The sequence below is a fragment of the Lathyrus oleraceus genome, chromosome 7 (assembly GCF_024323335.1).
Source record: "Lathyrus oleraceus cultivar Zhongwan6 chromosome 7, CAAS_Psat_ZW6_1.0, whole genome shotgun sequence".
Classification (NCBI taxonomy): domain Eukaryota; kingdom Viridiplantae; phylum Streptophyta; class Magnoliopsida; order Fabales; family Fabaceae; genus Lathyrus; species Lathyrus oleraceus.
The window spans coordinates 76,618,833-76,631,728 of record NC_066585.1 but is presented as its reverse complement, the minus strand read 5'-3'; the positions used below and the strand labels follow the sequence as shown (position 1 = coordinate 76,631,728).

At 35.2% G+C, this 12,896-nt stretch overlaps 1 protein-coding gene across 3 annotated transcripts; it reads right to left on the bottom strand.

Annotated features, from left to right (window-relative positions):
• Positions 1-1,278: 1,278 nt before the first annotated feature.
• LOC127105652 (VQ motif-containing protein 31) lies at positions 1,279-7,671 on the bottom strand. 3 transcript variants are annotated; one of them, XM_051042846.1, is made up of 5 exons: positions 7,538-7,671; positions 4,563-7,374; positions 3,236-3,324; positions 3,031-3,063; positions 1,279-1,998 (listed from the first exon to the last, which is right to left on the bottom strand). In XM_051042846.1, the coding sequence occupies exon 5, from the start codon at positions 1,961-1,963 to the stop codon at positions 1,394-1,396; it is 570 nt and encodes a 189-aa protein (XP_050898803.1). In that variant the 5' UTR covers positions 1,964-1,998; positions 3,031-3,063; positions 3,236-3,324; positions 4,563-7,374; positions 7,538-7,671; the 3' UTR covers positions 1,279-1,393. The 3 variants fall into 3 exon arrangements, with proteins under 3 accessions (XP_050898803.1, XP_050898804.1, XP_050898802.1); XM_051042847.1 differs by having other exon boundaries at positions 3,156-7,374; XM_051042845.1 differs by having other exon boundaries at positions 3,236-7,374.
• Positions 7,672-12,896: the final 5,225 nt, after the last annotated feature.

The following is a 12,896-nucleotide window of genomic DNA, read 5'->3' as shown; positions in this document are numbered from 1 at the left end:
GGTGACGTCGTGGTCGTCTCTCCTGCACGATCTGTCGTATTTGATCAACCGTGATTTGTGGTCTTGCTTGTTGATCTAATACTAGCTGACGAATCTGTTCCATGGATGCTTCCATGTTACCCATCCACTGCTCAATCAATTCTACACGTTTTTCCATGATGCTTCTCGTAATTACCATACACAAGGTAAACGAAACCAAGGCTCTAGATACCAAAATGATAGGATCACTCTAGTAATCTAGCAGAAATAGTAATAAAACAGTAATAATGATGCTGAAAAGATGTCTGTATTACTATAAAAGGAGCTAGAGTTCATATGGGATCTAGCTCATTACAGGATTCAGCAAGAAAAATAAAGAAGAAAGCTAGAAAAATGGAAAATGGAAGAGGCTCTTCGAGAGACCTTGGCTCTCCTAGGTAGGAATTTATCCAAATCAAGCCTACTGACATGAGAACATTCTCTCGGCATATATTGAGAGATCTGATTTCTCTCTCCTATCTGCCAGCTGGCAGATCCCATGTGCACTCTAACAGAATTAACTAGCTGTAGGAATTAGGGAATATTCTCTCCACCTCTCCTCCCACGTTTTCTGCTATACACCTTACCATATCTAACACATCCTGATAATAACATCCATACATCTATTAATGCATTGATTGTGTTTTTGGAAGAACTTGGTATGACATACTGTTTGATGCTTCCAAATTTCAATGAGCAATTCCCCCATACTGTGTCTTTAGAAATTCATAGAATTTAAAAGAAATGGTAAGGGTGTGATGAACAATTCTCTCATTTGGCTTACTTTGTAGATATGGCAACCCATGGATTGTGACGGAAGATCATTGGTATGCATTATATACTTGTTATTTTCTAATTCATCAGTGATTTGTCAAACCAATTTCCTATAATAATCATTTCAACCATGACTAAAAACAGTGGCGGAGGGGGTGGCATAATACATCTTTTGTACAAATTTTGCATTTAGATTCAAATAGTATTTAGTTTTGGCCCCCTCAAAACTTTAGAGCCACTGACTAAAAAAAGATACATGCATAGAATTTTAGTGTGAAACAAATATTTTCATAACAAAACAGAAATAAATAAATGGAACAAGAAGCCGTACGATACAAATTTAAGCTTTATCATTTATGTATGAGTTTATTGTTTTTTGAAACAAAAAGATAATAGAGTTGAAATACTTTGCATATAAGCCATAAGCTCTTTTTAAAATATAACTCAGAAGGCTTATGAAAATAAATTTAAAACAGCTCATAAACATATCAAAAGCTACTTTCATTAGATTTCTTTTATTCCCGTTTAAAATATTTGTCACCATAAACTTGATATATGTAATGTGAAGCTCATTGAAGATAGCATAGTAGCGTCCTCAAAATTATACTTTCTCACTTGCATTAGGAGATGCCAAAGGAAACAAAATGAGTAACTCTGGTTCATTATAACCACTTGCTTTAGACCTCGGCGACGGATGCAAATAAAATCTTCTCTCTTTGATAGCTTTCTCTTCTTCCTCAATGTTCATTTCATCTTGTTTCTTTTCACTTTCCAAAATAGTTAACCGAGAGAACAATGTCGAAGGTGTGGTAGGACTTGGCAGAAGACTAGAACTTCCACTTCCCGATACAGGACTTGAAGGAAAGCTAGAAGTTCTTGACTTAGAAGATGGTGATGCAGCAGATTGCTTATAGTTTTGAATACTTGGTTTAACAATCTCGAGTTTCGGTTTCATGCATTTCCTTCTTTCGTGAAGCTTTGGTGGTGTTCTTCTAGTAGTAGTTGTGACTTTTGTTGATTGACCTACATCTTTTGCTGCATTGGCTTCTGAGGGACCTGTTAGTCTTTGCACTACTTCTCGAAATGCATCTGTGTTTGTGTGAACAAATGTTGTTAGCGGTTTACAATCACCTGATGTAGTACCGGGCATTGGTGGCTTCTCCATTGTCATCACAAGTAGATTTGTATTCACTTGTCACACTTCGCCTACAATATTCGAGATCATATTAAAATTCAAAAACTATATAAGCAAGCATATAGTGATGATCCATATGGCATACTTATACACGAAGCCGAAAAAATGCATCCATACAAATGTTTAGACTAGGTAATTGTTTCTATTAGAAAAAAAAGTCTCAAAATGGCTAGAGATCGGGTCTATAAACAATCTTTACCTAACAAACTAGTTTGTGAAAATGAGTCAGACTCAAAACCTGATATGATATTAGAGTCTATTTTAGATCCGTTATCAAATAATTTATATGTCTCAACAATTTAGATACGAGAAGAGTTTTTTGGAGATGTCTATAATCATGAAACTATAATAGTGTTCCTTAATAATATGATGCTTCTAGGAAAAGGGTATGCATTTTGTTGACTGGTAAACTATGTTTATCTTATAATAGAATGTTCCCTAATTAGATTTTGCAGGTCATAACACTTTTCTGCCTAACTGTCCATTACCTGCTAAATTTAAGGATTTGAATTTCATGTAAAATCTATGCATTCATGCGGTTAGCATATTGGTTGTTGGATCAAAATCAAACGGTCCAAATTTAAAATTTAGTATTTTAGATTTTTTTTTTAAATAATCAAAATCCACATGTTTTATGCACTATACAAGATCTTGATCCAACGACCACCAATTTCATGACTGCGTGCGTGCATGCAATCCAAATCCCAAATTTAGCAATGGAATATATGCCATTGATAAACTTTTTCACCTCTAATAATGTTATTTCCATGTTTGACTTCTTCCATTTCTCTCATGATAACAAACAAAATGTAAATTTGGACAACTTAAATTGTGAGGAATGAAGTAAATAAACAACACAAATCATACAATTCACACCAATATTCATATCAATATATCAAATCATTTCCCACAACAATAATACGAATTCAAATTATTTGTAATTGATAACAATTACTACAATAAACAAACACAAACTTTAAAAAAATAAAAACCATAATTAAGAAACATATAAACTAAAACGAAAGGAAAAAGTTGCTGCGTACCTAATACGATTTGATGCTGATTTTTTCTTGTATCTGAATATAATCCAAAGAAAAATAAGTTGAGAAAGAAAGGGAAAAGAAGATGAAGAATAAAAAGACTCAAAGACAGAGAGAGAACTTATAACTATTAAAATGGAAGTGAGTGTAGTTAAAGATTGTTTTCTGGTACAAGGTTGTGAGCCAGTTAGGACAAAGAATCTCTGACCTCAAAAAAGCAGTCCAACCATTAGCTTTGCCACATCAACTACCTGTTGTAAAGGGAAAATGGACCACACAGCACTTTCCCTCCAGTTACTGCCAAATAAAGATTTGCTTAACTCATTCAAAGAGAATAATTTATTCTATATTAAGACAATATCAAATTAAGGATAATTTTTCCTTTTTTAAGATAAAAATAACCACTGTCTATCTTGAACCAGTTATCACCAGCGGTAATTCACTTTCAAAAAGGTAATATAATATATACAGTTTCAACTTTAAAGCTGTAATTTAATAACTCAAACATTAAATTTTCAAACTATGATAAGAACTAGGAAATTTTGACCATTATTAAGGTTGTGGTCATCATGAACAGAGTCTAATTACAAAAATATCTTGTCCTGTTGTATGAACATTTTTTGTTTCATTTATGAGGAGTTTGACAAATAATGAAACTAAATATGTGGTCATAAAAAACAGTTGCGTACACAAGGTAACTAGCCTAACCTGAAAAGCCATCAAACCAAACTATAGAGATGATAAACAAGCAAATAAAAGTCATACCGAGCATAAATATTGTTAGAAAAACTAACGAGGAAAAAATATCGTAACTACAAAATAGTGATAAAAAATTGAATCAGAACAAAAAAAATTAACAAGTTTTTAAATAGCAAAGAAAAGAGAGAATCAACTATGAATAGCATGAAATTATCTGGACATCTGTGGATTTTTTTTTTTGGATCAATTCATTAATCAACACAAACTGATATGCAAAAATGGGTAATGGGAAGTATGCAACGGACTTCATAACAAAACAGTAGTACTAGTAATAATCATCATTTACTAAACTATAGAAAACATTCCCTTTTTAAATAAACTATAGCTTTCTGAGCTATCTCGCCAAGAGTGAGTGCACCTAAACAGTACAGAAATAAGTCCCATTTATTATTCTTGAGAAGACTAAATACACAAGTAGTAGATTCCTTTTCAGAATGGAAACCATATTCCAATCTCAATTCAGTAGCAGGGTATGATTAGTTAACGGAGGTGAGTATATTATTACCATATATTACAGCATTAGTGAAAATTAGTTTACTAAGTCGGATCATGATCGGTTATAATCAGTATATTTGTTACTTTCACAGAAGCTAATGCTAAATATTTGATTGTAACGCGCAAACTAATTTTTTCTCATTCAGAAATTATCATACCATCTTCCCTGGAATTCTTTTGTGGTTATCTATCTACCAAACTTCTTAAAAGGCAAATCATAAACAGTGGATCAAGTGAAGTGACCATAAGAAATAGAGTCAGATATTTTTCACAGAACTTACTAGGATTAAGAAACAGTGAGATAGGTTGGACTGCATTCGGATACTCTGCAGCACTCTCTAACACAAATCAAACAGCTGAGATATATTAGATAAAAATAATAATTATAATAATAAACACGCACAGGACCTGCAACTGTTCAAGACGAAAACAGTGTGACATGTGTTAAAGAGAGAGTGAGGGAGTAATCAGCCGGCCAGCAACCACCCACAGCAACAGACTGGAGAAAAAACAGGACCACCCACGCCAACAGACTGGATTTATGGATTAACTTTTCAAACTAAAGATACTTGTTTCACATTGCAGTCCTTTCTTTACTTCACTTTATTTTATTGCTATTAAACTCTATTGCCTATACAATTGCAGTAGGCAGGAATTTGAAGCTGAGAATCCTACTATCAGAAATTTATTATCCAAAGAGAGAAAGAGATGATGGGATTCAAATAAGTATAATTTAAATAGTCAAAGGAAATAAACACCAAGAAAATAACTCGGCCCAACATACAATCGAATCCAATTGCTTTTCATAACTAATGTTGAAGAAAACCAGAAATTTGCACCCAAAATATACCTCCAAAAAACTTATACCCAAAAAACAATGAGCACTATATCCAAAAGCCATACAACCGGAAAATATATTCACCTTATGGGATTGGTTAACGTTGTGATTTCCCTATCAAAATCAAAATGTTCTGGTCAATGTTGTGATGTCCTAATCAAAATCAAAATGTTCTTATAATTTGAAAGACACAAGCTAATAGTATTTTACACAGATGTGAAAAGAAATCACATTAGATGGAAGTAATGCTAATATAATAGCATAAACTTACCATCAACAAGCTAGTAAAACTAGTGACACTCACTTAAAAGTTACATGGTTTTCTTACACAAGATGAAACCAATGCTATATGCTATCTCTTACCTTAGCTAAGGGACTCCCTTGAGAAATACTTGCTTGATTATTTTGAAACTAACATTTTCCTATCCAATTCATCAATATATAAGGAACAAGAATGTTTCTTTACTTCTACATGCTTCAATGGCTATCCTAATTAGATGGGGGCAAATTGCCTTGTAGCGTTGCGTTGGGGATAGACCAACATCTTCTACCCCGTGACTAACACCAACATTAGGTAAAGCCCCACTTCTTGCTGACTTTGTCCACCTTTTGAAGATATAACGTTTGGGCACTGATTTGACATCCATATGAATAAAAACTTTTACACAATGACAACAAAGTATACCAAAGTTCTCAAACTTACGACACGAGCAACTTATTGAAGTCTTATCCAAATCAAAGGACACACACCACTCTCCTAAATCCCTTACCATGGAAATAACAAAATCAATTGTGGATGCTCGCATGTTCATGCTTTTCACAGAACATGCTTCAAATAACTCATACTAGTGTTGGAATAGATCAAAAATAGTGGGAGTATAAAGCTTAGACACATGCTGCAAGATGCCAGAATAAGGGTACTTGAGTCTTGAGTTTTCTTGGCGTGCTTCATATTCAAACTTCAATTCGTTAAATCTCTTTTCTTCTACAATGTTCTCAAAATGCTCAAAAAACTTGATTATATCCAAGTCTGAATTCATTAAACTTGATTATATCCTAATGTAAAAGTTTTCTTCATATAACAAGCTGTCCATTTCTTCTTCGTAGCATACATTCTTTGCAACCAAGTATTTTCCTTAACATTATACCTTACAATGAGGGTTTTCCCACCATCTTCAAATTGTTCTTCATCTTCATAGTCATACATGCACTTCTTAAAGTCAATGAGAAAATCAGACTCCTCTTTCATTAAATTGCCTAAGTTCTTGATACCATCCTGAATCAAGCACCGCGTACATAAGCCATGGTAAGTCCCAGGCATAACAACAACTAGCGCTTTTTCCATTGTTTGGTTTTGATCGGTAAAAACCGTTTGAGGCATTTGCTGCTTGTGTGCCTCTAGAAATGTTTCAAAGAGCCACTTGTATGACTCTCTTGTTTCATCATATAATAATGCAGCCCCAAAGATCACAATCTTTGATGATGGTTAAATCCTGAAAACACTACTAGTGGTCTCAATGAATTATCTGTGCAATATGTTGAATCAAGAAAAACCACATCACCAAAATAGCCATAATCAACAACCATTTCTGCATCTACCCAAAATACATTGGTAATTCTATTTTCAGCATCTATTTGATAGGCATGCTAGGAAGTTGGATTATCAACCAATTTTCTTTGAAAGTATTGCAAGAGAAAATTAACTTCCCTATTTACCAAACTCCTCTTCCTTCTTTTTCGGATATCATTCTTTTGATCCGGAAGAGTATATCCACAGTCACTACTACCTCCCACCTTTTTACTCATCAAATCAAGTAACACCCTTTGTTGTACACCATTTTCATCCGCCAGATCAATTTAATGGCATTGAACTTCCAAAACTTTTTGTTCAGACGACAACATATGAGTAATTTCTTGTAGATGTACCGCGTGGTTATGTTCCTCCACAAAATCAAAGACGGTAAGTTTTCCACCCATATCTTTAAACCCTATCCTAGCCGGACAATTGTTCTCGTCTCAGGTATTGGGTTGATTGTTTTATAATATCGCTTATCTGGCTTTCGCAAACCTTCCTTGCAACAAACAAACCTAGAAGAACTAATTGAGCCATCTTTTTTCTTGTGTGACTATTGTTTCCTCACTCCAAATCCTAGTCTTTCGCCATAATCAACCCAGAACTTCCAAGCATCTTCAATGCGATCGAAAACCATACCAATCTTTGGCTTCCAATCTTCTTGCATCTTGTATCAACAATCCTACATTTCTCAAAATAAAATAAAAAATAAAACATATTTATGCGAGAATAGTAACTGACCATATTGAAAACCTAAATCCTACAGTATAGAAGAGTAGACTCTTCTTCTGTGCTCTAGGAAAGTTGGAAATGAAGGGAAAATGAAAAGTAGCGCGATTGGGTACCTGAATGCGATTGCGATTGCGAAGCACGATCAGAGAGAAAACTCACTCCAAGCGAAGTGTGCTTTTCGGACTTCAAAATATCTGTCAATTTCTATTCAGCGCCAAAACCTCATGCGTGGTGGGTTCAACGTTTTATATCATTTTAGGATTTTTTTTAAGAGTTAATTTTTTAAAAAAAACAATTTATAAATATCATGTATATATAAATATAAACAAATAGTGTTGTGAGGGATTGAACTATGGATCACTAATGTTCTTTGCAGGAATCATAATTAATCGATGAACGTTAGGTGTGGATTACAACAGTGGACTCGAGTCTTCGGTACGGTGGAGGAAGGACTGACCTACAAGGTTAGCACTATCACGTTCAAAATCAATATAAGAGTAAAATGAAGTGAATAAAATTTGAATTCGAATTACTGAAAAATAGCGCGCTCTCCCTTTATATAGTAAGGCGGTTATAACAGTTCATTAATCTATCGGCGTGAGATGTAGGGGTCCATCTGATTGATCTTTGGGTTGAGATTATCCATTTCCTTGCCTGGGATAACACATTTGTCTCTTACTTGATGGATCATTTTTCCTTTTGGGTTGTTGTTATTGGGTCTTTTGGACGGTCCAGAACAATTGTCCCTCTTCTAACTGGGTGTATTGATATTAGAGGAAGAATAGAAGATATGTAGGCAATATGACGAGTGCGTCGTCCCTTTTTACGAGTGTACATTTTCGATTTTGGGTCCCCTATTGCCTTTTAATGATCTCCAAGTTGAGGTTTTGAACCATATGGTGATTGCTCCTTCGCAGTTGAATCTTGTCAATTCGGTTGTCATCGATTTTTTCCAATATTTGTGTGTTTATCAAGGAGGAAAGTCACATATGTCGCTCTTCTTCCACCTTTTCAAAGTGCAACATAGCACAACGAGTTGTGCACAAGGTCATGGTTTAATTTTATTGGTGCAGGTTACCCGCTACTTCGAGGTGTATTCTGATGTCCCAAAACATTTCAAATATTAGTTCTTTTTTGTTACTCCTCTCCATTAAGAGGATTATGCAAAGATTTGTGCCATAGAGACTGAACTGGAATACCAATGAACAGGTTTGTTTCGTAATTTCTAGAGCAATGGTCACTTTTTAACGGTAAGTTTTACCTGAATAAATGGTTGGTCACTTTTTAACGGGAAGTTTTACTTGAATAAATGATTAGTCACTTTCTTCAAAGAGTTGGGCTACGTCATAGGTGTCGCTCTGTGAGATGAAGCATCGAGGAAACATTTGAAGCAGCTCATTGAAACTCACCTTTAGATGGACCCTAACACCAAGGGAGGATAGGAAGGTCATTTTTGGTAAGCTTCCAGAATTTATATCTTTCTATGTTTGTCATCTTTGTCTACAGTATTTCTTGACAATTTTTCAATTGACATATCTATACTCAATGAAGTGTGAGAAATAATTCAGCAGATGTAGAGGAAAGCTCAGGCTATCCCAGCAATGGCCAATCCTTAGAATTCTCTAACACTCGTCATCTCCCTTATTTTGGCTAGAGTGATGAAGCAATTAACTTGGCCTTTCCTGTTGGGTTCGCCACAGCCCTAAGGATTAACCGTCCTAGTTTCCAACCCTTATATAGAAATTCTCGAGGATACTCGAGGGATGTCAATCACTATGGGCAAGTTAGCCTCGGCCTCAGGTACTTTAGGTCTCATCTTCTTGGCCCGACCGAGTCCTCATACTCTAATGGAGAACCAGACATCCATTTTGAAGGATTGCTCTTACCTTGCCAATCTGACGGATGATGCTCTCGAGGAGGAATTATCAAGTTTGTCATATTATATATGTTGAGCCTCTATCGTTCTATCCATTGGCGGGGATGATCGTAGGGAGGTTTTTATGGCTGATCGGCTTCGTAAGGAAAGGCAACTATTATAGGGCAGTGTTTTTTATCTGACGCTTCAGTGCAACATGTACCGGTAAGAAGTAAAAGGGGCTTTTATTTCTCTTATCGAGATAGGTGCCGCTTTGAGTACCTTTAAATTCTTTGGCTCTTTAGTTTATCAAGTAAACCTACTGGCACGAGAAGTAGCAAAAAATATTAAGTTTTGGCTTCAATTCGGGAAACATTATTCTCTACAAAAGCATCTGTTTCAACTGCCCAAGGAGATGTCAAGAATTTACGTCTTGAAAATACATTTTTGGCTCAAGATCTAGATAAAGAGATCGATGTAAGCCTTGCGTCTATCTCTGATTTTATTGAAAATGATTTGTTGCAAATGGAGCCTTTTTATCCTCTTTTATGCATTTCGAGGAATAAAGTTTGGTAAGATCGGATAGTTTAAGATGGGAAAATTTTCTACTAAGAGATTAGTCATGTACTTCTCTTTGTTTTAACGTTCTTGCTTGATTTGTATATAAAGGTGACAACCTGCATGGGAGAACGTGTATATATGAATTCGGTATTTGGATATTGGTGTTACCTGAATAAGGTGCACGTGTTAGATCCTGGGTGTATTGCTTTGGGCTTAGCTTTTACTTTACAAGGTTTTTGCTCGAAGTTTATTGGACGTCTATAGGGTTGTGTCCGACCGAAGGTCGGTACCTTTTCCCTCCCTCATGTAAGAACCTGGTCCTAGGTTGACATGCGGCGAATCCATTATGGCCTTTGGAGTGGCTAGCTACAAAGAGGGGGATGGGTCGGTTTTCTCCAATTCATGGTTTTTCCACTTTCTTTGTGTTTGTGTTTTTCATAGTGGGTATTAATTTCTTTAGTCGCACACCTACAATGTTAGTGATAGCACCCATGGGTCTTTGTGGCAGGGCTTTGATCTCCTTGGTCATACCCTGAACTCATCGCTACCTTTCACAAAAGAAAAAAATATATATGTAATAAAACATTCTTATTTCTTTAACAAAAAAGCTCACAGTACATTATGATGACTTAATTATGTTTCATACAAAAGTATTAAAATAACCAAGTGGATTCACCACCACTTATTTGTTTTGGGGGGACTCCCGTTGTCTTTAATTTTGTTCGGCTCAACCACTTTTGCTTGTCTATATGAAATGACATGCCCTACCCGTGGGAGAGGGAATATTCATATCTCTTAATTTTCCAGTCAAAGAGGTTACGTTGAACTCGATGACTTTGCACTCCCTTTATTTTTGGTCTTGTTGTAAGGTTTGATATATTCTCTTCGCTCTAGAAAGATATGAATTTATCATGACTGGTTCATTGTGAAGGTTCTGAAACTTTAGGATGAGATGATCTGGGGATGTTACAGCATCAAAGGTTATCGCGAAGGATTAATTGAGGATACATTGTGGATGCTTTTGCAAGGAACCACCAGGAAATATGGTTTAAATGTTCTAACATATCTTCCTTCCTCTACGGTAATCATAAACCTAATGTACACTTAGGGATGAATTGTCGTTCCATTGAAGGTATCTAGATCGAATCCCTTATAAGGCCACAAGTTTTCTTTCTTTATGCTCATCTTATAAAAACGTTTCTAGTACATTACGTCACAAGAGTTGTCAACATCAATTATTATTCGGGAAACGTCAAAGTGGTCAACCATGGTTATTATAACCAACCGAAATATTTTCTTTGGGATTCCCCTGACCTTTTCATTATCGAGCATCGACCTTTCTGGGCTCTTGGTTGATGTACCTCCACCTTTCTTGTTGATGATAATTAATTATGTGATATTTCATTTCATTGTCCCCTTGGACAAAGAATTTTCTCATAGGGCTCCACCTGTGATGGATGTAATATGTTGGTGCTTTCCTTTATGCACCTCTTCTTATTCGTGGTTTGCTTCCTTACCCTGGGTCACACAATCAATTGTATGGGCCAATGAGTGTTTTCTCTTCGGGGAATCATCTTAGTCCCTCTTGTCGTTTTTAGTGTACTCAAACATACATCCTTTGTTAATTAGTCCTTTGATTGCATCCTTCAGTTGGATGAAGTTGTTAGTGTTATAGTCATGAATTTTATGAAAATGGGAGTACTCTAAATTGTTAGTCTTAGAGGATTCCCTAACCAGGAAGGGATCATTTATCCCTTCTTTCCCAAACTCTATGTTGGGACATTATTTCTAGATTTTCTCCTAGGAAATATTGAGGGGAGTGTATCTGTCAAATCAGACATGAGTCCGATGATCACCTTCCTCTTTTTGCCGATTGGATTCCTTCCCTGATGATCAGCTAGAACCTACGCTCGTTGGGGCTTGGTTACCCCCAAGGTAAATGAGCTTATCCTCATAATTATTAAAGGGTTTATTTCTATTCAGTAACTATTTTAAGTTGTGGGCTTCTTTACGCCTCAGCTTTTCTCTAAAGGTGTTGTCCTTCCTTAAACCATTTTAAAAAATCTAGCAATTTAGGCTTTCTTCGGAGGATCCCACATCTACATCAACTTTTGTAAAACAATATATATATATATATATATATATATATATATATATATATATATATATATATATATATATATATATATATATATATATATATATATATATATATATATATATATATATATATATATATATATATATATACACGCCTGCAAACTCTCATTCTTACTCTCGATAATCCTGACGAGCGCTACTATTGTTGTAGGTTGCCTCTTCCAGGAGGTGAAGCGAGCGGTGAAATTCTCGCGTAAGTCGGTCCATGAAATATATGCTTCTATCAGGGAGAGATTTGAGCTAAAACATAGTCGATCTGGTTAGAGTTAGTGGAAAGAGCTTGCACTTTGCAACATCATTATTGTTCCTTTTTGGATTGACTATAATATGTAAAATAATATGGTATGAACACATGTTGGACATGATGTTCTAACTCGTGTAGCAAATATGGCCCTAGCTTCTTGTGAAGAAATACACATGCTGGGACAACTTTCCTAGCATGTGGCATTTTTCTGCAGGACAAGACTATTGTTGTATGTGTATGTTTTCCAACTGTCTTTTGTGCATGTTTATGTTATTTGTGCAACAAGGATTGTTGTTATATTTTAGAAATTTGATTTGTTTGATTATTTTATTAGATTAATTTTAAATTGTGGAGATTTAAATTTGAGTTCAAATCAAATCAAATCTTTATTTCAAGTGGAGCTGATTTGGAGGAATAAATCCTAACTAAATCTCCACAATATCTGGACGCAATTAGAGTTGTTATTGCCCATTACAAAAATCCCATAATTGGATTGTTGTACATAGAGACTTATTTCCTGCCTTGAAGATCACGAGCCTTAGTGATAGTTTGTGCTTTAGGCTGAGCCTTTTGTTTATGTTAATTGTACACCACATTATTGCTTCAGTCACATGGCATAATAGTTTGTTTATTTAGTTTAGTTGTAATTCAA